At 40.6% G+C, this 24998-nt stretch overlaps 1 protein-coding gene across 3 annotated transcripts; it reads right to left on the bottom strand.

The window, feature by feature from the left end:
• Positions 1 to 42: 42 nt before the first annotated feature.
• On the bottom strand, positions 43 to 24665 carry LOC127362469 (clathrin heavy chain 1). Of its 3 annotated transcripts, XM_051398203.1 has the most exons (33): positions 24193 to 24664; positions 22087 to 22294; positions 18122 to 18390; positions 17552 to 17713; positions 17330 to 17443; positions 16819 to 16992; positions 15121 to 15318; positions 14599 to 14799; positions 13943 to 14095; positions 13610 to 13732; positions 13120 to 13257; positions 12628 to 12792; positions 12260 to 12440; positions 11982 to 12145; positions 11721 to 11846; positions 11467 to 11609; positions 11086 to 11320; positions 10649 to 10771; positions 10243 to 10388; positions 9962 to 10145; positions 9669 to 9861; positions 9342 to 9499; positions 9052 to 9216; positions 8738 to 8845; positions 8164 to 8331; positions 7785 to 7934; positions 7510 to 7641; positions 7198 to 7308; positions 6804 to 6974; positions 6476 to 6697; positions 5212 to 5232; positions 1795 to 1870; positions 43 to 1659 (listed from the first exon to the last, which is right to left on the bottom strand). In XM_051398203.1, the coding sequence occupies exons 1-33, from the start codon at positions 24232 to 24234 to the stop codon at positions 1529 to 1531; spliced, it is 5055 nt and encodes a 1684-aa protein (XP_051254163.1). In that variant the 5' UTR covers positions 24235 to 24664; the 3' UTR covers positions 43 to 1528. The 3 variants fall into 3 exon arrangements, with proteins under 3 accessions (XP_051254163.1, XP_051254164.1, XP_051254165.1); XM_051398204.1 differs by lacking the exon at positions 5212 to 5232 and having other exon boundaries at positions 24193 to 24662; XM_051398205.1 differs by lacking the exons at positions 43 to 1659; positions 1795 to 1870 and adding an exon at positions 1877 to 2015 and having other exon boundaries at positions 24193 to 24665.
• Positions 24666 to 24998: the final 333 nt, after the last annotated feature.

The raw sequence follows: 24998 nt of genomic DNA, 5'->3' as shown, positions 1-24998 counted from the left end.
CTACTTCCTCTCTCACACATACTAACACCACAGGAGACTGGGTACAATTTTTAGTTTTTATTTAGGCTAGTATTTCCCTTTCAGTTGAGTCATATTCTTCCACTTATCAATGACAGATCCCCTCTATTACTAATATGCATGACAACAGAAAGGAATTCAACTTATGTTAGGGTTAGGATGACACTTTACACACACAGCTTAAAGCATGTAAGGAAGTTAAGTACATCAAGGTAAATACAGGCTCTTATTTCAGACCATTCTTGACAAAGAACTGGATGTACTGAGACCTAATTTTCTTCATCATAACCATCTAAACACACAACCTACAGGAGTGTTTATGGATCTAATCAAGCTGTCATTAGGACACCAAAGGTTCCACCGGCCTGTCTTCTTCTGCCTCCTTGTTTGAACATTAGCGAAGGAGGAAACAGGACAGGAGGGTGGGTGGAGGACAGATGAGTGGGGTCTCCATCTAAAAGTTTTCAATTCGTCATGTTCACATCTGTACACGCAAAAAAAGTAATGGTGACCAAGGGAAACACCACAACACCTGGCATACACGGACCTCAGCACGAGGAGGGTTCAGAGTAAATACACACACACGGTACGGTTAAGGGTTAAGGGCCCTGGGGTTTGGTTGCCGTGGTCCCGTCCTTGCACATACACAGATACAGTCTCACACAAGCACTGTACACGGCACAAGAGGTCACCTAAATACATGGAGCCAATGAAGGAGAGCTAACATCTAGGAGGGTGGATTGGATAGCCTACAGGCTGAGAGGGGGTTAAAATTCTTATTTAGACCATCAGGTCACACTCGCACACACACACACAAACACACCCTCATTCACACAGTGACATACGTCCGTATGCATTTAAAACTCCATAAAGCTACACGCCTGTGCAGAATATACTATCATCACTTAGTGTTGCTAGCTATAGCCATTGAAATGGCAATATATGTTCAAATATTATATGTAACCTTTTTTTTCCTCAGAATATACAATGATGAAATGCATTATACAGACAAACGAGACAATGTAAGCTGTTCACATGTTCAGTACATCAAAAGTAAGAGCTTCTCTACATTAATTTCTTCACGAGTGCAAAATCCAATGCTCCTCCACCTACTTCAAAGGTTCATTGCTGAGCTATAGCAAGTCCACTTCTGCACAAACCATAAACCAATAAAAAAAAACACGACATTAACAAAACACACAAAAAAAACTAAATAAGTACTCATAAATATGGAATGTGAAAAACAAACAAACATGGTCCAATTTCTTTTCAAACAATACAAATAAAAGTCCTTCAATGCAGTTAAACGTTTTCTCTTGTAACAGCACAACATAATAAAAAAATAGTACTCAAAATGAGAGTGGGCTGTTGCTTGCTTGTGGCCCCTGTTGTGAGTAGAAGACCATGGGAAGCTGGTGAGGAACACAAAGAGAGAAGGGCTGATGGAAGGAAGGTGTTTGGGTCAAGTTGTGGTGGAGGGTCGGGGGGGGAGGTTGGGGTTGTTGGGTGTTCACATGCCATAGCCGAAGCTGGGCTGTGGTGGTTGGCTGTAGCCTGGTGCTGCTGTGTAGCCGTAGCCGTAGGGCTGCTGAGGAGGCACGGCCACATTGGGCCCTGCTGTAAGCATGAGCTGGGGTGTGCCTGCAAACATCAGAATAAGTAGTTAGAAAATGTCATTAATGTGAAAAATATTCCGTTTACTTTAAGTGTCCTCGTAACTAGTGAAGACTTGATTATTGCAACCTAATTATCATGTGTATGTGGTCTTTTTTTTACCGTAAACAATGGGTTGAGACTCAGTAGCCTGCTCCTCCTGTTTCCTCAGAGACTCAGAGGCTTCGAGTTTGTCCACCTGTGGAAAACACAATAACAGTGACTGGGTCAGACTTGAGTTACACTGTGCCCGATTGGGGCTCTTGAAGAGCAAGGGCTGAGACGCCGGGTTTGTAAAAAACTGACCTCTGGGTTATTTCACTGGCTGACGGATGGGACCATTCCTGACAGGCGAAGATGAATACAGTCCAGATTTAAATAAAAAAACAGGCTGCAGGAGGCAGGCCTTGCTAATGTGTTGGATGCCCTCTAGAAGGCAAAAGGAGTAACTACATCTAGAGAGCTACTGGCTACTCTATCAAGCTTGGCTACAAGAGTCTATCAGATAGACATCCACTTCTTTGTGTAAAGTATTAGGGATTTGGAGAGGAGACAAAGACAAACAGCTACAGGACAATAATGGTCCCACCATCCAGCCACCCAAATCATCTACCTCTAAACATGTAGGAAATGTAGAGTATGTAGAGAACCAACCCTTCACCAGCATAGACAGACTCACTAAGATAAGCATTCATGTTTTTCACAGTTAGTTTGTTTCTCCATCTCATAGCAGAATATCAAACCGCTCTGTTCTGTTTTGCATTTAAGTTGGCGAACAGAGAAGCAGACCAAGACACAACTTGATTAGCCTTCAGTAGCAATCAGGATTGGTAATAATACATTTTCCAGCTGTAATTAGGAACCTAACAGAGGTGAAGACTTGATTCCAAAAGACTGGGCTTTAAAAGATGCTTTACACAACAAAGTAATCAAATTTAGTTATTGAGTAACTGCAGAACGTCAGGCTGAAACATGCTTCATGTGCCTGTGTTTATGCTACCTCGTCTATAGACTTGCGTGTGCCATCCATAAACATCACTCTCATTCTTGGACATTCATGAGACAGGCGTAGAAATGCTCTTTCATAAATTATGGCTTTTTCTAGTCAGTGTTTGGGTTACAGGAATAAACATCTTTATTTGAGTTATACATGTTTACCTAGTTTCTTCAGTATAGTGCAAATATTGAATATAACGATTATTTTCATTATCTATAAATCTCCCAATTATTTGCACAATGAATTGATTAATCACATGGTATGTCAGAAAATGGTGAAAAATGTCCGCAATTTCCCACCGTGCAAAGTGAGGTCATCAAAAGGCTTGTTTTGTCCAACCAACAGTCCAAAAACATAATCAATTAGTTGATAAACAAAAACCAGTCAGCATTTTCAGGGGCATGCCCGCGGCCCTCACACGTGCCCTAATTAAGTCACTGCCTGCGTGCGAACAGCTACGAGAAGCATGTAGCAGCCTTGAGAATCAACTTGCTAAATCTTCCTGTTTTTTCTTTGGTGCTTCAGTATTTGCTAAGCAGCTCAGAGGCAGACAATAACGGGGGGGAAAGGACAAAAGATAGAGCTCAAAACAATTCAAAGAATTAAGCAGCCAGCAAAAAGGTTCAGATATTAATCTCAGCTGTGACAGTGTACATCTTAAATACTGCCAATGCTAAATTACATAACAGGATAGCTTTCCTGTTTCAGTGGTTTTGGGTTCAGTTCTCTACATACTGTCTGGTTTATTACTAGAGTCGGTCAATCTGGTTAAGCAGGCTGTTTCAAGAAAAGACAGGCTGTTTTTAGGTTTCAGAAGAGAAGGGTTGAGAGACATGCTGAAGCGGCAGTTTAGTTATTTTCTTCTTGAAGAGTGCATGAGAAAAAAAGACAGGGAAGCAGAGAGCATAGTGGAGGGAGTGTGAAAGAGGGTGGAGGGGATGGTTTTGTACAGCCAGTTCAAGGTTTCCAGAAGCAGGCACAGCCAACAACGATGTCTCCTAGCCTGGCCTGAGTGCTGCTGATGCTACCACGGGAGGGGGAAATGCATGCTTGTCGCTTTACATGTATTTCTTTCCCCCAGAGAACACACCCAAATGAGAGATTATTTGCTCTCATAAACTGAAGTTGTTTGTCGCTTGAAGAGACCACACTTTAAAGTAGCAAAGACTGCTCAGAGAGACATATATTGTAGGAATACCCCTGTAGCAATGTACCTCATGTTTTTGTTTTTTTAAAATCGCCTGTGTTCTTCTATTGCCTTGAAATAAATTCATTAATACCGACAGACATGGAGAAAAATAATAGAAGGGTCTCTGAAAGAATGGTCACTTCATTAAAATAATGCCTCATTGGCTCTTGTATTTCTAAAATTAGGTCTTACACTTAGCTGCAATCTATGCTACTGCACATCGGTCAAAATACACATGTAAATATGCCCTAACCTCTTTCAACATAAATATATAGTAAAGAATCATAAATTTGCCTTGAAACTCCTTTACAATGTCTACAGGGTGAACACATATGCTTCCTGAGTGATGTCAGGATGATGTCTAGGAGCAGCAGACTGCAGCTGAGAGGTGTTATAAGACAGTTTAACATTAGAATTTATCTACCGTCTGTGAGAAAAGGACCTGACCACAGTAGGTGAGGTAGTTATCCAGAGTGGCGCTCTTCACCAACACCTAAAGAGAGCTGATGGGCATGCTGGCTTAAGTGGACGGCTCAGTGTGTTTGAGGATAAAGGCTGTGGGGACGCATTTAATAGAGGGGTGTGGGGGGTTGGGGGACAACTGCAGAGCCCAAAGATTATCCTTGGACTCCTGGGAGCTTTATACATCTTTCAGCTCATTTCAGTTTTCTGGCATGCAACCTAGTGTTTTGGTTCACTCTCACTGTTCATACTGTCGTTGGCTGCAGCCGGCAGCTGTTTTCAGTGAAAATAGGTGAAAACATTTCAGAATTTAGTTTTTACTGTTTACTTACTGACAAAAAACTGTTATTGTATTTACATATTTCACGCTGTTTAACGGCTGTTTAAAAAACAAAAGTCTAGTCTAGTTCTGAACTGTAATTCTGCTCCTTAAAGAGTATTTCAGTTACTGTATTGACATGCCTGAGCAAATCTGGGCACCTGACAGCAACATGTCACCACTTTAACAAAAACAAAAGCTTGATGATCTCACATGACCTCTCAGTAGGTAAATCCTATCAGCAATCATTACTGATGAATTTCATAATTCCAAGGAGGAGTTATGTTCAGTGTTGTGTCTGTGTAATGCAATAACAAGTTGATCTAGAGCCATCACTGACACCAGCAAACCTAGCAGAGCCCTGAGGGATGGGTGTAAAGAGCCCCGCTCTGGAGTCTCGTGGGTTGGTAGGTGGTCTAGTGGAGATGTGGAGTTTACAATCAGAAGCAGCAGAGTGACATGGGGGGGAGAGGGTACATGCAGTTTCTGCTAATTTCACTCCTCCAAACTACAGGCTACAGGACAGGGGGGAGGGGTCAAAAAGAATGATTAGAAAATGGATTCGACTTTCACCTTTTCCTTTATCGCATCAACCTGGAAAGGAAATTCAGAGAAGCAACTTAAGGAGGAAAAAAAACCAAATGGAAGTCTCCCAAAATAGAAATTGACAGAGAGAAAAGAGCAAACAGACGACTTGTCACAAACACAAAAATCCTGAGATAGAGAGAGATGCGGGTAAAAATGCCACTTTTGATACAAATGCAGACTTGAGATTACTCTGGTGCTGTGAATTTTCCCCTTGTTGCTTACAACAGTGTAAAAAACAAAATAATAGGACCTACAGTAAGTTTAAACACTTCAATAAGATCTACTAAAGAAAGTTTTATGTTTACTATATAATGCAAAGACTTATTATGTTATATCAATGGTTTCTTATTTTATCCTGTTTCAGGTAAACAACTGGTGGGGTTTGCCAAGCACCAAGAAGTAGTCAGCCACCAAAACAATTTTGTTGAACTAGCAGCTTTTATGACAAACTGAATTATTTTGATGTACTAAAATCCACCAACTTGTTATTTCAAGTTTGGCAATCAAATGCAACAAATTTTACAAATGCTTCACTCAGGTCTGCTGTCTATTATGAAAGCAATAGGTGGGTCGCCATTTTTTTTATTTTTTTATTTTTTGCCATGTAACAGAGATAAATGGCATGACAAGCAACACAGCAGTTATGAATCTCCTCTGGAACACATTTGTACAGAAAAGTAGCTTGAATGGATGAAAACCCAAATGAGAAAGAAAAACCAGTGATGACACTGACAGAAGCATAGGAAGATGAGCATGAATGAAGGAAAGAATAGGCAGTACTGGGGGCCTTATCTTTGATACTGTCGGGGGGGGGGGAAACCATGTGACACTGCCTATAGCTGAATAGTATTTGTAAACACATTTTAGCTTTAGCTGCTTTTTAAGGTATGGTAGGTAAGATGGGTGGACGAGCCAGATTCTAATCAGGAAAAAAAGTATTCCGAGATTTAGTTGCTTTCTGTGGTACACCCATCTAAAGAGGTCTGACACAGTAAACCTGAGAAATTGAGTCTCCACAGATAGGTACAGGTTTACAAATACTATTTCAGTGTCAACACCTATCAGGTAAACAAAAAAAATAGTCAACATGTAGATCATCTTCCCCATCTACCGTATAATTACCTTCTTTCACCGTAGCTACCTTAGATTTGCTTAAATTATGCTTATTTTTCTTTTTAAAAGCCTTTTTACATAGCCAACTATCTTCTCGTGATACATCGCACACACTGGTTACCTCTGGCCAACCCACCTTAGAGAGATACTCCCTCATGACCTGGATGAAGTATGGCATGGAGAAGTCCATGATGTTGTGTCGCCAGGCGGTCTCCAGCACCACGTCGGGCCGCAGCAGGTCGTAACAGGTGAATAGGCAGGCTGCAAAACACTCCTTCTTGTCTTCATTCAGGAACCAAGCCAGGAGCTCCTCTGCCAGCTCGATGTCTTTCGACTCGGATGCGTACTGCATGGCATCCTGCGAGAGGAAAGCACAATTACAGTTTAATACATTGACTTGGCAAAAGTGACGACATCTGCGAGTACACGCTTAAAAGTTATTATCTGTTTAAATGGCCATGCACCTTATAGAGCTTGTCCTTCTTGCAGAGCTCGACACTCTGTTTCCAGCGGTTGTTGCCCTTGAAAAGGTAGGCTGCGATCCTCCTGAACTCAATCAACTCGTGTTTCTCCAGGCCCTGGGCCAGTGAGATGTTGTCAAAGTTGTCATAGGCATCGATGGAAGTGCGCAGTGCCTAGATGAGAGAGAGGGGGGGGGAATTATAAGATACAAATGCTACTTTGTGCAAAACATTTATCCTGCTGGTTAAAAATTTTAAAACTGAACTGCGACTTATTTTGGTGCACTGTGCTGGAAATAACAAATCCAAAATGTGTTTTTTCCCCCCTTTAACATAAAAGACATCTTAATATATTATACTGTTACAATACAGAATATATAATATTTAAATATCATACCGCATAGTCTTCTTCAATGATGAAGAGGTTGTTGAGTGCCTCATTTACTGACTTGTTGTTGTGATTCTGGACAGACCTTAGGTAGGGTTTAACCAGAGGCAGTTGTTTCACCTAAACAAAGAAATAAAAATAAAAATTCAATTTTCATGTAATCTCTCAATTAAACTGTCACCACCACACATTCATCAACTACAGACAACTTCAAGGGGAAGCAGACACACTAACTCTAGACAAGTGATCCACAATTAAATTAAATGTGATTAAACCCCAAACTTTAAGAATTGTTTACAGAAAGCAATAATGGCTCAAGACCTTGCTGAAGAAGTTGACGGCGCGTGTGTGGTCCAGTCTCGGAGAGAGTACGATGAGCAGGTCGTTCAGTAGCAATGGTTTGAACTCCAGATAAAAGTGGATGGCCTTGTAGTACAGCTCCACATTGGCCACCTACAATGAAAAACACACAACTGAACACCTACAAATAATTTCTAAACACAGTAATAGGTCAGTGATGTCAGTAATAGGTCTGTTACCAGAATGACAACTAGCATCGCTAATCAAGTATAGTTGTTTTAGTCTTTTTTTCTTACCTTGGTGACAATGTCTTTGAACTGTCCCTCCTTCCAAGCATCAGCTGGGTGGTTCATCATGGTGATGATGGCGTTGTCATACTCCTCGTACTTGTCGTAAAGGAACACCAGCTCTGCCCAGAGGTGGGCCTGCTCTGCTGCCCTGAGAACCTGATACACACAGCAAACAGTTGAGTTAATAAGCTCATATTTAAATTGGTAAACAGACAATGAACTTTCTTTACAGCCTATGATAAGTTATACTCTAACTGTCTTCATAAAGACAGACACAACTGTTCTTCCATGCTTCTGTGAAATAATATCAGGGGATGTTACATGTGTATGTTGTGAAGTTGATAATACATCTGTTTGAAGACGATGTTGTTCCCCCCTCGCCTACCTTTGGAATGTTGACACGGGACCAGAAGAGCTCCAGGTGCTCCCTCATCTTCTGGGGTTTGAATTTGGAGTAGAGAATAGCCAGCTCAGTGAACATACCCATGTGGGCACGCTCCAACCCGAGGGCGGCCTCCAGCATGGTGATCAGCTCCTCAAAGTAACCACGGTCCTAAAGGGTACAGACAGACTTAATGACTAACCATAACCCTTTAAACCATTAATACGAGCACAATACAAACTACAAACCCATAAATTCTTATTTTTCAACACTTAATTTCATGGGAGATTAAGAGAAGTTGGGTTGAATATCTCACTTGAGCCAAGAAAAGGCAGGTTCTGTTGAACCAGCGTCAACAAAACTCATGTTTACGGAGACATCAGATTTACTGCCATAAAGGTGCAACACAATGAAATGCCACCTGTAAAGCTTTGACATTTAGTATCTAAGTGCAAGACAAGGGCAACTGAAAACCTGACTGTCATATGCACTATAAGTCCAGATAGTATATTTGCTCAGTTGTTACTCAGCATTCATAATAAGTGTAACAGGTAAGATTTACACTGGTTCCAGTTACCTGGTAGTAGTTGATGAGTTCCTCCAATTCATCAGCGTGTACGACAATATGCAGGCCACACATCTGGGCAAGGCGGAACTCTTTCCCATCTACACACGCAAAGCACACCTTCGAGAGAAGAGGATAAAATCAAACAATGTGTTTGATATAGGCCAGTGGACAGTACACTTACCAACGGTATTTTTTCTTAACTGAGACTGTAGAAATGCAGAGAGGCAGTAGAGACAACTCTGAAGTGCTTCGTCTCACTCTTTATTATTCCAAACACTCTTTCTCAGTAAAGAATATAAAATGAAAGTATCATCATTCCTCACCTCCTTCCAGGTGCGGGTGCTGTTGGCCTTGCGAGCGCCGTCCACAGCTGCCTGGTACTCTCCCAGGTGCACCAGAGTGGAGGCCAGACGGCCGAAGTTGGAGACGTTGTTGTAAAGCAGTTTTGCTGCCTCATACATTTTGTCGTCATAGCAACGGTCACCCACCTGAAGGACAATTGGACAGAAATAAAGAGCGAGATCAGCAAAGTACCAACTGTAAATAGGTGAAAGAGAACTCAGTGGTAACAACTGTGTATGTGACTTTGTGCTTTATGCTTCCCAGGACCTACTTGCTGAATATGAGCGTTATTCGGTCCGTTGATGAACTCTTCAAGCTCAGCCAGGCGGTTGGTCTTGGCCAGGGCAAAGATCAACTCTGTTTCAACGTATGACTCGCGGGCCTTCTTACGGGCCATCTGCAGAAACTTCACCAGGTCCTCCCAGTTTCCTGGCACATAACAATCAGCTCTGGTCAGTTTCATGAGCACATAAATCTACCATATACGTACCAAAACACTGTTAAAGTGTCTAAAACAAATGACAAAAAACATTAAATTTAGCATCTATCCAAATTCTTCAGATCTAAGCACCAAATGAGCTAATAAAGTTCATCTTACCGCTTTGGGCCGCAGCTTGCCCCACCTCCATATAAGCAGAGGGGTCATCAGCCTTGATGTAAGAGTCAATGGCTTCTTTGACAAGGCCCTTCTGAAGCTGGGCCTTTGCCAGCTGACTCCACACTGGTGGCTCATTGCAGCGCTCAGCAAACTCATAAGCTCTGTCCAGGTTACCGATGTGCTCAATTAGAACCTGCACAAAAAGAGATTCAGATGTTACATAAAGCTCAATAACACAATTCTGGTTGCCATTATAATCAGGGGCTTTTAAAGTCAAGTCGTTCTCCACTGACCTGCACAGCAGAGGTGTTGACATCAAATTTTCTAAAAATAGCAAAGGCTTCCTCAAATAGCTCATTGCTGATGGCGATGTTCGCAATGTCTGGGGCATCGTAGTTGTCCAGACGGTTGATGTACTCCATAACACGTGTCCTATCAGCTTTGATGGCTGTCAGGATGAGAAGGTTCTGGAGGTTTCTGAAAAACAAAAACAAAAAAAAGTCTCAGTCAGAGTCTTATTTTCATGCATATTTTGGAATTACAGCTAAAAACATTTGGTTACATCAAATCTCACCTGTGCTCGCTAAAAACAGAGTTATCCAGGACAATCTTCTCCAGAAGCTCGATGAGCTCATTGGGAAGGTCCGCAGTCATGAAGGCCTTGACTGTGACAGACACCTCCTCTGGATCCTGGGTCTCGGACAAGGCTGTCTGGACAACCTGCAGCACAGAGGGACAACAGAGTTGATGCATGATGTTTTAAGTAAATATAAAAAGGTTACATGGTTACAATTTAACAAGCTTATAACAAAACAGGTAAATAAAAAAACAAAAGGAAACTCAAAGATGCAAATAGCTGTATGTATCCAATATGAATTCTAACTTTGTTGACATGAAAGTTAAGACTGTAATACCAGCAGCTATTTGCAATAACAATTTAATTTAATTACTTCACGTAGCATAATTTAGTATCAAAGAACCTGGTCGATGAGTGGTCTTCTGTAATTGTTGGTCTCCAGCAGCACGCTCGCCCACAGCTCAGGGTTCTTGCGACGCACAAGGTAGCGCGACAGACTCTTGAACAGTGAGTTCTCATTGCACACCTAAGGCATAATATACAAAAACAGTTAACACGAGAGGCAGCGACAGTTCAGAAATGTCATGACAGTAATATATGGACATCAGAACAACTAAAACCGGAAACATTAATAAACAAAGAGAGAAAAACAGCATGCAACTTATTGCATTTGTCATAAGAGAGTATAGGAATTAGTACAATCCATATGCCTCTTAAAACAATAATGCTGCTTGGCAAAAAAAGCGATGGTGTAATGTAACTATTACTGAGAAAAATAAAAACTCAATTATTAATTTACAACATAGTGATCACAACTTAATTGCCTTCAATCAAACTCACATGAATCAGTTCCTGGTCACACTGCCCTCTTTCATAGGCCACACAGGCCAGGTGGGGGTCTCTTTTCTCACAGTACTTGCCCACCACGCGGCTGTCGTAGTAGGGGTTCTCCCTCAGAAAGCGCTCAGGGTTATTGTTACTGTCGATGTAGATTTTGGCCAGGGCGTTGTGGGTAGCAGGCTCCTCACAACCTTCATGAATACGAGCCTCCAACCAAGGCAGCAGCAGCTTCAGTCTGTAGAAAGACACACAGTAAGAATTCTAGCAAGGTTTGAAGAGAAAAAGAACTGCTGACCAATGACTCTGTAGAACTAGGTTACGAAGGGTTGACTCAGGGATTCCACTATTGCTACGCAGTTAGCTTAGTTCTTCTCTTCTTACCGATTTCTCTTCTCCACTTCAGCCACGAGTTCATCTGTGGAGAACTGCCCTCTAACAACCATGATCAAGTTCTTAATCACGTCCTCTGCACAGTCCACATCCAGTAACCCTCCAATGACCACTGGCAGACGGCTTGGGTTCACCTGGAATAAATTATATAGTTACTACATATTCAAAGAAAAATGCACAACCATATATTGGTTTTTAAGTGGAGTGAGGCAGTCCAGTCTTTTCAAGCTTGAGTCTTTGCGTACCTTCTGCACATAGATCTCAATGTATTTCTGCAGGCTGTTGCGGTACAGGTACAGGACCAGATCATGGACGAAATCAAACCGGTCACACACAATGATCAGAGGCAGCTGGTCAGTCAGCTTAGCTTCCTGTGAAGAAAAACATAAAACAATTGTACTGGCTAATAAATGCCTGCTTTGTTGTATAATGGTCTGGATAAATTAGTGGCAGAAAGGTTTGATTATGTTAGTGAAAAGTTTATTGTGCACTGGTCCACTTCTGACCTTGAGGAAGTTCTTCACACGTTCAGGGTCGTAGCAGTTACTCTCCCGGCAGATTCTCTCCACCTCTTTGATCTGGCCAGTCTTGCAGGCGGCCTGAATGTATTTGAAGTGGACCTCTGGATCCTGGCTGAAGTTCACAATGGAACCCAAGAAGTAGAACAAACCTGAAAGACCAAGAAAATAGGGTCAAAATCAAGAAATTAACTACCTACAACTATCTTTTGAAAATGGAACTGGAAAGGCAAGGTTGCTTGGCATTCAGCATATTCCCAGCTTACCCTCGAAGCTCTTGAACGACTCAAAAAGTTCAGTGAGAGACTGAGTACTGAGCTGCTCATGGTACTTGGAGGCAACCTGGACGCAGATCTGCAGGTTCTGGCGGATGTTTGCAGACAGCATGGCCCTCAGACACTCCAGAGAGTCCTCCACTGACAAAGAGCCAAAGAAATTCACCAACCACTGCAGAGACAAACACAAAACAATCAGAAACGCAAACTCAAATGTTGTAATCACAAAACAATAAATCAAAATACATAAATAAAAAAAAGTTTTTTGTTCAAATAAGAATGTGTAGTAAATTGCAGTCTTAATTTAGAAGAAGTTTAATTATTTTTTGTTTTCTTGTGTTCGTTGTTCAATGTTGTACCTCTGGGTTGAGAAGGTGTGTGTGCACCACAGCGCGCTTTATGTCATACAGGTCAGTATAATGCTCCAGCGCCCTCTGCAGGAGACCAGCCTTCTCACACAGCTGAGCCACATGAGCACGATCATAGTGAGTGAACATCTGATTGCCCAGGATGGCATCAGCAACCTGCAAGACATGACACAAAGACATTTTAACATTGTTAACAGGAAACTTTGCAACAGGGGCAAGGGGAAATACATTCTTTGGCAGAAGGAAACATAGTAACACACTTTTTAAAAAACAAAGAAAACTTAAGGATTTGTTTGATAAAAGATGATTTAAAAAAACAACTCAGAAACCTGATTAATTATATTAAAATCTGGATAAATGCTAAATGCAAATCATTAAAGCTACAGAAAACTTTGTAATTGAGTAGAATGATATCTGCATTTGGACTTCTGTCAGCCAAACTAAACTGTGGTGTTCCATTTCTAGATCAGGTTATTTATGTACCTGCGGTGCATGGACCAAATTCATTTCCAGCAGGCGTGTCTGCAGGGGTCCTTCCATGGGTCTGTTGTTCTTCAGAGCATCTAGTAGGAAGGATGTGCACTGCTGGATCAGGTTGTACTCCATGAACACATCAACAATCTGTAAACACAAAAGGAAGAAACAATTGTGTCAAATGTCAAACTAAAAAACAAACATCATGTTCTAACAGCTTCCTTCAATGTATTGTTTGGTCACTGGGTGTAAGGCAATAGCCAGTGCATAATTCTGCTTCTGAATCAGCATTTACTGGTCACAAGGTCACTCTTCCACCAGGACACCACTGTCCTACGTGGTGCAACTGCAACAAATGGGGAAAAGTGGACCTGCTGAAACCTACTACTGTAACCCCTGAAAACCTCCCAATACAATAAAACCCAAGTGTTATTTGTGCTAATCTAACATGTAGTTGCTTGTGGTATGAATACAGAGTAAAGGTGTGTTTTCTTTTTACCTGTGTAATGTCAGCAAGTGGCTCTTCATCCTGAACAAGCATCTGAGAGAACTGAAGACCCTGCTCTGGACTGATCCGCATTACATTCCTTAGCAAGAAGATCCAGTCTGGAGTGTAGCCAACCTACAGGGACAACAGATTTTTAAGCATAACAGCCATACGTCTAAGGAGTGCCAAAGCTATAATGGAACCATATAAAACATAAAGTGGAACACAACATTGCAAAATATGCCAATAGTCTTTTGGAGGATCACACTCTATTTCACGTCCCTGTACCACAATAGTCTTATATGAGATAAACTTGGATTAACAAAGTCACATATTGTCACAAACCTTCTTGGCATAGAGGACAATCTTCTGGAACTGTCCAGTCTCTGCAAAGCACTGAATGACCTTATTGGGGACATTGGCTCTGAGGTAGACACTGAGGGCAAGAGTAGGATCTACAGACTTCACCAAGTCTCCAAGTTCCTCAGAGCACTCGAGCTGTAAACACACATAAAAAGGGTCATTGAAAACCAATCTAGGGTTAAGAAGAAGAAGAAGAAGTCCAATACTAAGCAATTAAGGACATAGGAGAAGCGGCACATGTGCACTTAAACCCTTTCAGAAAACAAAAAGACCAAACTGGTATTTATGTGTAATACCAAAGCCACAGCACTGATTGATTTGAAAGAGCAGGAATTTACTGAATCTGAAATAAGTCACATTGGATGAAAGTAACACACTACACTATTTTACAAATGTGCTCTTGCCTAGAATTAGGCTAGTCAGTTCTTCCAAAAATGCAGATGATTCTGTGCTCAGAAAACAAACAAATTAACAGAAACCAGCAGTGTGGTGGTATATGTAGAAATGGAGCAGCTGACTAACTGACCTTATTTTCTAAAGAATAGAATTTTCTCATGACATTCATGAGGTGATAATAATAATAATAATAATTCCTCTAAAAGACAAAGATGTGTACAGATTGTCCACTACAAACTTACCTTGTCCTCTTTCAACCATTTTTCTAGAAGCTGCTTGCGGCCCTGTTGGAGGACAGGCCTGCAAAGCTCCAGAGACTCAAACTTATTGAGTTGGCCTTGATCCAGCAAGATGCCAAAGTATTGGAGCAAGGGAGACGTCTGGCCTGGTTGGGCTGGAACACTCTGGAACCGACGGATGGTGTCTGGGGTCCGCAGGATACCCTGGAGAAGAAAGATGGACGGATAGACATAGTAATTAAGCGACAGTGGGAATATTATATATTAATATTATTAGTGACTGTTGTGAACATAAGATTGATAATGTCTTCTTTTAAGAAACTTTGCAAATACAAAAAAAGTTAATCTAATCGCTTTAAAACTATTTTGGTATGCAAATCTAAACTTGTTTTGTGTGTTTTGAGTGTTTATTGTCATACTAAGCTACAGACATCTACTTAGTCTTAACAGTCTGAGCTTGTATCAGTTGAACTGTGAGTAATGTCACATTGTTTGACCCCGCTCTGAGTGTACTACTGGCAGTACCTTGGGTGCATTGGCTGCCACCTTGGCAGCTTCTGAGTAATTCCCTGCTGCGAAGAGGGTGTTGAACTTGCGGGCAAACAGCTCCTCAGCACCGGCTAAGTTGTTGCGGACAGCCATGCGGAGAGCCAGGTCTGGGTTCTGGAGCACATTGGTGATGTAGGGAATGATGTTTTCTTCCTCCACACACACTGACAACACCTGGAAGAACACATTTGCATGCTTTATTATCTGTACACAACAGAAGATACCTAATGGATGGGATTTGTTCCTCGGGGTAAAAAAAATGCATTTTTATGTAATTTATTCCTCAGTCCATTCAAAAAAATCTATTATTACCACTACAGCAAATAAACATATAGAGTGATATAAAATCCAAAACGAGTCATTCTTTATTAGTTATTTATAGTAACTCATCCTGTGTTGGGCACCACACATGCTACTACATGCAGGTAAATGCAAATACTATGAATTATTTGCCTGTATGAACAGTGCACCAAATGACAGTGAAATGTTGGTATGTTCTTTGTTCACTCCTCCATACGCAAAAATAGATTTAAGTGAATTACGTCCTAAGACTTGTACTTGTCACATTCCTAAATTACACAGAAGGATTACTCCATGTCATCGCGTGTGGTGCTAGATTTTGTGCGCATCGGTTTGTGTGCAACACACTGAGCTGTATATGGCAGACCTGCAGGTGACAGCCAAAAGCAATAACAGGATTAGACTGTGTAGTCTGCCCGGCCAAGATTAGCCCTCCTGCTGTGACTGTCACATGCTGCCTGACACTGAGGATGCTGCTACAGCCCCGTTATTTTCAGAGATTTCCTCAGTCAAGGTCACACGACAACACCATAGGACCCATGCTGATATACAAAAGGGCTGACATACCACAGGGAAAGTGAATCACCAAAGCAGTTACAGCCCAACACAGACAAGAATCTAGTATACATACACACATATCAAGTATCAAATAGGCACAGATATAGAAATAAACACTATGGGTTTATATCTGTGTGCGTACATATGTTCATTTTTTGGAAGATATTTTATTTTTATCTTTTTAAACAGTTTGTATTTTATAAATGTATTTTAATTTGTATTGCGATTAGTTCATTGGGTTTATCAGTGGTTTTCCCAATTTCAAACCTCCAGCAAAAAACATGATTTTTGCACAAACAACATCCCACATGACAGAAGAGAGAGACTGTATGATGAGAGTGGCTATTCCACGGGCAATTATTGCGCAGCTGATTCAGTGTGCCTAGGGATGGGCACAATGTATTCAACTACTCACTGAAACACAGCTGCCCTTGCTAGTCGCCACCAGAAATAATGATTTAATATTAATAATACTAATCCTACTACTAATAATAATAGTAGTAGTACTACTACTAATAATAGAATGTTATTTAAATATAAATAATTGCTTTAACCAATTAAACGGTTGCATCCAAGATGTTAAGCAGTCACCCACCACTAGCTGGGGATGCATTCAGCTTACTTTTAGACTGGGTGAATAGCCTAAATTTACGTTTATGATTACGTTTTAAAATTAATTGTTATGAACACCTCTACTCAACACTGCGTGAACCCTACAAAAAATTGTTAGCCAGAGACACCGGATGTCATTTAATCATTAAATTACATTTCACTCTATTAGATAGATGGAGGGCCAGAGGGTGTAAATTAGAGTACCTGTCCTTTCCTGTTGACTCCAATGATACCAGCGGTAGGCTCATGGGGGGCAGTGACAAAAATGGTCTCCCCACTGATCCTGTTCATGTAGATACAAGTTCCAGTCTCCAGGTCATACAAGTGGATGTAGCCATATTTGGTGATGAGAAAGACTACATCTTGCTTGGAACTGATCTAGATGTACAGAAACAGAAATCTGGTTAGAAAGTGTAAACTATGAGCAAAAAGATAATTATCAAATGATGATAACATACTGAGGGCTGTTCAGAATGGCTTGTTTAAATGGTGCAAATTAAACACATCAACATGTTTAACCAGCTCCTCCCTAAGTCCAGACAATTCTTGTTTTGGATAATAACCCTGTAAAGAAAATGTTAAAGGCGGTAATGATGCAAGAACAGTGGAGAGTATTGTTTCCCACCAGATGAGGGTGGGAATCTTATTTACAGAACAAAGACAAACAAGTGACCAGTCCAGGCTCTACATGTCTTCTCTTAAATTGTTTTTGTACCTGCATGGCCACAGGGAAGTCATTCTGGGCTTCTGGAGGAAAGAAAACATCCACAGCTTTCTTTGGAAATGGTTGGTTCCCAGTCGGCGGAGTCCCCACTTCAATTATATGCAGCTAAAAGGAAAAAGACATTGAGACAAAAGGGGACAAAGTCAGGTTACAAGGGTCTCTGGAAAGTTTTTTTTACTCTTTTCAAAAATAGTGTATCTTGATTTTTCTTACTTTTCCTCCTGCCTGTCCTCGCACAGCAAAGCAGAACAGAGTTGACTCTTCAGTGTTGCCCTCCATCTTGAACTGTGCAAAGCCAGCAGCATGCCCCTCAATGGGCTGAGACACCTTCCTGTCCACTGAGTACAGCTGCATGGCTCCAACCACACGGTTTTGCTGAAGAGGAGAAAAACCCACAAGTTAAGGCAAAGCCCATAGTCGTTTGCATAAAGATTGTGTTTTGTTTTATTGATTGTATAACACCTCTGCCAACCTTTCAGCCTCACTGGGACCATTGAAGTCTGTTGTTTCATAACATAAAATTAACAAATATCTAAAAGAAATATATCCTTATATTCTCAACACTGAAGCATTTTTGTATTATACTTTACAGTAGATGAAACTACATTTAAGTAATTCATCACAAAAAACAAGTTAGATCAAATAGTATATTATTAAACAGTTGCACTGCTGTCCTAACACAGAGACAAATAATAGTATTAAGTAAATGTGTTAACAATATTTTGTCAAAATGATCAGAATGAACCAGGTTGAAGCAGCTCTTCAGTCACACACTTTATTTACCTGTGCTGAAATGCCAATGAGCAGCAACCACTTCTGTTTGGCGTCAGTGCGGTAGTTGATGATCTGGCAACCTGCCAGGCTGGAGTGACGGTCAAAGACTTTGATTGGCTGAGAGTCACCTTCCATGCTCCAATGGTAGACTGCGTTGTCTGTGACCAGGGCAACAGTGTTCAGGGAAATCCACTTCCAGAAGGTCACGTCATCTGTCATCGTGTGAGCCTTCATCTTGCTCTTCATCTCAATATTGAAGATCTGCAGGGTCTTTGCCGCTGAAAACATTAAGAGCTAAGGTTAATATACAGGGACACAGATCAATGTTATGACTCCCCAATACTTTCTAACAATAATAGTAAAACAATGATTTAACAAAATCGGTCTGGCGACTAAAGCTACCACACACAACCCACAGCAGACTTTGGGCATACCAAACTCCAATTATTGGATAAATGTTGGTAGTCAGGGATTGTTTTGAGTAACACCAAAGGACCATACAAAAAGCCAGAACCAGTGTCAAAACAAGAGGCAAGACCAACAAAAGGGCAACCACTTATGTGGTGGATCTGCATTCAGTTAGGTCTGATGCAATTAACTGTTAGAGAAACCCATTCAGTTGAGGATGAATATGCAAATCTCCTGTGATAATGTGAACGGAAAAATCGAAGTCATCTATAAAACTGACTTTTAAATTGAAAACCTCAAACTGTTTAGACTGTGCTCAGACTGACATTAACACTGCATCGAAAAATGCATTCATATGAATGACACAGTGAGGGAGGGCGATAAAAAAGTAAGGCTGCACAATAGGATAAAAACATCATATTGCGATTATTTTGACAGATATGATTCACAATTAATGTGGGAATTATCATTTTTGCATTACAAATTAAATTTTCACTAAAAAAACAACTAAAAAACTATTAAAATCATTATGATAGATTTTCTAGGGGGTCTATATCAAACAAACATGTTTTCTTAAATCTGGAGAACAAGATTAGTAGGCTAGGGCATCTCTGCAGCACTACAGTATTTTAATATATAGCTGTTTCTGCAAACTATTGTCACTGCGATTATTTTACATAATCCCGTACATAAAATGTTGTGCAGTTTTTTGGTGTCTGATTAGTTGTTAAACTTGTGGATCTATAACTCAAAATTGACTTCCTGGATCCAATTTCATAGTCTCAACTGTAACTCCCCTTGTGATTTTTTTTAACAAAGTGCTATTTTAGGTCTGGACACTCAGAGATATCACTACCACCACTACTACTACTACTAACACTATGACTACTCTGCTTTCTGTGCTGCTAAACTGGATCAATATGGGCTTTCCACATTGTTTAGGTACAATGGTTCAATTCACTACGGGTCTTTTTCAACCAAAACCAGATCAATTAAGAACCAGTGTCTGAAGAAAAGCATGGTGCACAGTGCAGTCAGAATGAGGTTTTATGGCCTGTGTCCAGCCCTCCACCCCCGCCACCTACTAGAGAAATGAAACTCCAGGCATGTTGTTATAGCTCTTAAGGGATTCACATCGAAATTTAATCCTAAAATGAGGGATGTGGGAATTTAGGTTGGGTCTGAATGCAGATTAGCAAAAGAAGACCACAAAGCACACAAACAGATGTGATGATGGGAAAGATGCTGGACAGATGCACTCACACCCAGTCTCAGTTGAGACTCATTGGAGGAAAGACACTTTGACAATTCTCTGGGCCCCAAGACACTTATCTTAGATTCAATCAGGCCCAAGCAAGCCTCTACTAAAATAAACCCTTTAATTAACTGTTAATACAGCCTATCAGTGACACCATAACTAACAATTGTGATTGTAAGGCACTGACATATCTGATGCTACCAAATGCGTTGGTAATACTGTGTGCATAGTACATTGAAAGATACACTGCCTACATAAAATACAGTGAGAGGGAAATGAAAATCAGAAATGAGTCTCAAGCACAAATATAGTTAATTGGCTGAGTGTTTACCCTACTATTTCATGTCAGAATGGCTGCTATAAGAAAGGTCTAGTCTCTGACATAATGTGAATGGTCAGTAGGCCTAATCACAATATATAATGTAGGGTAAAACTCTGGAACTATGACAATTTGTACATAATTATAGAAAACCTGTAAGCAATGTCAGTATTTGCTAGGTAAGAATGAAGTTAGCAGTATAGTTAACACACAGGAAGAAAGAAGGCAAGTAATCAAAAGAATAGGACCACAATTGGATTTCATCTCTACAGTGTCTAGGGCCAGTCAGTCAGTACTGCCCATGTGTGTTCAATAGCACATTTATTTGAGACTGGTGTACCAGTTTAATCCATGATCATCTTCTTTCTCAGAAACCTGTCACTGCGACTCTAGTTGCATATGTGATAGTGCTTAACTACACAATTATGTTGCATAAAAAAGGAACCAAATAAAGTTTCGGCTCAGTTTCACTCTCTTCCTCGCCCACTCTCAAGCTTGTTCGCTCTGTTTCTCTTAGTGGAAGCTACATACTGTAACTTAATGGAACATATATATATATATGTAAATAATAGATTAAATTATAACATTGCACTAGAATAAGACCTACTTCATTGGAACATGTCCACGAGACAGCCAGTGCTTAATGGCCTGCCATTTATTTAAGGCTTGCCTAAATGTCACTGCTTGCTTGATGTTCCCCTTGTTTAAAGGACCATATCATTTTTTCAGCATGTTTTAGCCCTTTTACAACATACATATGTACTATACATTACTACTAACCATTTTCCAAGGCACATAATACTTAAATTTGAGAGTATTCAACTGATTTTCTGTTAATACCAGGATTTGTTAGTCATCCAGTTTTTTAACTCAATTCAGATTCCTGGCAGAGACATCTATTCTGCTATGTGGATGCCTTCAGCATGTGACTGACAGCTCAAAAAAAAACACAAGAACTGAAACACGGAAGACTGCTACCATGTTTTCTGATAGATATTTACGTCTTCATATCCATGTCACACTGCCTATGATTGCTTTTAGGTTTACAATTTGTGAGTTAACTTTGGAAGGTTTTCACAAAGTCACTGTATTCATTCAACCAAATTCCCACCATGGACATACAGTCTGTGATTACCACACAACAGTAGTTAGACAAAAACACATGTGTGCAGGATCTTCTTTGTAATTAATCGCCTTTGTGAAGCGTGTTAGGTTTTGAGCCTTTATGTGCTCATACTGTACTGAGGGTGATGGAAAGCATAACTGCATTTAAACATCTGAAGTACAGTATGTTTTAGAAAATGGTCAGCTGTAATATAAATATATGTACAGTGTAGCAAATGGGACAAACACACACACACAAAAACAAAGGAAAAAAAACCCCGATACAGTCCTTTAAGCTGCCCTCTTAATTTTGCTAAGCCCTGCTTCCGTATAAATTCAAGCATTCATTAAAAATACTATCAGTACTGTGCATACATTTCAAGACAGTGCATACAGGATTACACTTTGACAACTCATGATATGTAAAATTCAACTCACCGTCTGCAAACATAAGAAAGCAGTAGGAAATGAAAAAAGAGCAAAAACAAGCAAAATAGACAAAGCATTCATGACAGCATGACATTTTACTACCACTGGTTTTATGGCTACTTTTCGTAAATTATCAATGTCCTGTACATTTAAACTTGTTACACTACACTTTAGTTACTCAACCTTTTTTGATAAACAGAAATGGGGTGGTCTACATATGAACATCAAAATGAAAAGCAGACTGTGACAGCTACATAACTGACTGACAACACAAACAAAATTTACACAAATGACCCAAAGTATTAGAAAAGCACCATAGTACGGTGTGTGGCCGGCCAAAACTTAATTGTTTACTTTTCAGTCTATGTGCTTCCAGAAACCTAGAACACTCCTCTCTATGTGGCACATACAGCTATGTGATAACTGTGCTGGAGGTGCATTTTAGATAGAGCTTACCTTTAAGGGCAATAACTTTGCTGGCAGGGTTCATGATGGCACTGTCTGCAGAGATGGGCCTGCGGATGGGATTGTTGGGGTCGGCCATATCAATGATGACAACCTGCGCCTGCTCACCCACTTTCTCTCTTATACAGATGAACTTGTCGGACTCCATGGTGAGGGTGCTGAATCCAATGTTGGCTGGGTTGATTCCCAGGTTCTGGAGCTGAGATATGAATGCATGACCTGTTTTAGTAGCAGCCCATGACCAACACTGTTTACTAGAAAAAATTTCAAGGGTGATTCAGTACAAGAAGAACAGTTCTTTCCATTGTGGTACTTTGTGTAAAGATAGCAGATATGCAGGAGTCCAACAGACCAGGGGACATCATATTATCAACGAATCTAAGGCAAGTAAAAAAAAATTAATAAAATAAATAAATGATAATATTAATAATAATAATAATAAATCATAATTTTACTTTCTTTTTTTTTTAATGTTGTTGTTACTTTCTTGTTTTTTATTTTAAATATGCAAAGGCAACTTGTTCGAATTCCTGGCAAAACAGAAGCCAAAGGAACTAGTAGCTACGTTGGTACTAATCCCTGGCAATCACATCCACTTTCTCTAGTCTGGCTTTCTGTGTGTAAAGTGTGTTTGGGTTAATTGAAAGGCCCTCAAAAGCGAATGTATTATCATTATTAGTCTGGTGGGCATGGGTTTAACACTACAATATTGGTCAATGCTGGGCTTGTTTTAATTTTTATGTAGACTCAGTTCGCAGTGTATTAGGTACACCAAGTTAAAACAAATAATTGTTTTGAATTATACTGACTAGCGTTTCTTTCATTTTGTCCGCCCTATTTATAATCAATTACTAGGCTTATCCCTCTCTGTATAAAGCAATACAGCTCAACAGCCACAAACCACATCCTCCAAAATGATAATCAACACTTCTCTAAAAGAGTTTCAACAAAAACGGAACATTACAACCTTCATTAGACAGGATTTATTGCATGACTGTTGTATTAGACTAAATTAGTTTTATCTAGGCGTACCATGAGTCTGTATTGTCCCTTGGCAAAAGGTCATCCAAGGTGCACTGTCGTATTATGAAAACTGTCTCTGGTGGAGTTCAGTCTTGAATTTAAGGTTTTAGTGGGAACACTAAGCACACCTAATAATCCCTTTCAGTCAGAGGCAGACACCTACCAGCTGAGCTTACATCTGACTGCACTGACTGCTCAATCTCCAGGTGTTAAAATATGATGTATGAGAGACATATTATGTCATTTCTGATTGAATGGCTGGTCCAGGTTCATGTCGGAAGCTACACATTTCACAGTTAGAAACATCTAGCTTGCAGAATAACCTCACAGTCTCCCTCCAGCTGTAAAAACACACTGTCGTGACCTAACCTTATTGTATTCATGACGCAAAGTGACACGGGGTCCAGTCAGACAGCAGCTGACCACGGCTTTACAGCTACCAGCCAGCTCTAATACATCCCTGACACATCATCAGAGGGGCCGTGTGACAAGTCAATAACATTATGGCTTCATCAAAACAACCAAAATGTGAGTTTGGGGATATATAAATAAAACGCAACAATAAATCTGACAGCCATCCTGGCGATAAACGTTGATATTAGCCACGACTGAACATCTTGCATAGCTACAACGAGATGACGTGACTCCATCATCCCTCACGACACACACACACACACACACACCACCGCCACGGTTAGCTAATAGCTAATGTAATGCATGTAAGCCAACCTAAATGTAGCATATAAATACAAATATAACGACAGAACCGGTCCCTGAAGGTCAGCTGAAGTGTTTAATGCCAGCTAGTTTCTAAACCTAATCGTCGTTGACAGCCAACGTCGACTAACGTGGAGCCGACTGGGCAACAGCATCAGTGCAATGAATGAGTTACTAGCCCGAAGAGCTAGCTGTTAGCTCCTGGCTAACGGGGGAGGGGAGGTCATTCATTTACTGCGGGTATTGACGTTTAACGTTAGCTGAGCTAGCGGGCTGTCAGACGACCGTTAACCGGGGAAAATCAACAAATAACGCAAGTGTTGACGTCTATAAGGCGTTTGGGGTTAGCCCACATACCTGCAGGTGCTCCTGGAAGCGGATAGGCAGGATTTGAGCCATTGTGGTTTCCTTGAGCTTCTCCGGAGTCCCTGAACGTCTAGCCGTACAGCTAGCTGGCTAGGCAGTAGCACCGCGCTAGCTACGACCTCCTCACTGTGTGTGTAGGTCGGAGCCAGTCAGTGGAAACAAAACAAAAAAAACACGATAAAAAAGGTCGTATGCAGTGTTGTTAACCGTGTTTCCGTAATCTGGAGTGAGTAGAAGTGTCAGATGTATCCCCCCTCCTGTGTGTGCTCTCCGCACTGCATCGATGGATAGCAGCGGCTGATCTTCTGTCCAAAATCCGCAATGGCGGCGGAAACGGCTCCGAGCCTTCCCAATCCGGAAGCATCTAGGGAGCTCTGGAAGGACACTGGCTCTGGGTTTAAGGATGGGTACGATCAATTTTAAGGGTTTTTTTTTTCCTCCCCCTAATTTGAGCAAAATAATGCAATTTGTTCAGTGTTTTTTTCCGATTGTAGCGTATTCTCCATAAAAAGCAACTCATAATTAGCCCCTGTACGTCAGTTCCGTAACAAATTAGTAAACTAACGTTACATTTTTTTTAAAAATCCATGACAGCATATTTTAAAGCTTTAGTCCAACTATTAACCTTTTTAGAGAACAGATTAGTATGGGGAAAATACATACAAGCAAAAAGGCAAAGGTAGTAAAACCACTGCATTAAAATAAAAAAAGATATTCAGTCTGCACATCTTTGTCTTGGAGGTAGAATTCAGTCATGAACCACATAGCTGACATTTTTAATAATTATTAGACTTAAA

Source organism: Dicentrarchus labrax, unplaced genomic scaffold (genome assembly GCF_905237075.1).
Source record: "Dicentrarchus labrax unplaced genomic scaffold, dlabrax2021, whole genome shotgun sequence".
Lineage (NCBI taxonomy): Eukaryota > Metazoa > Chordata > Actinopteri > Moronidae > Dicentrarchus > Dicentrarchus labrax.
The sequence above is the reverse complement of the archived record's forward strand: the minus strand, read 5'-3'. Positions and strand labels throughout refer to the sequence as shown.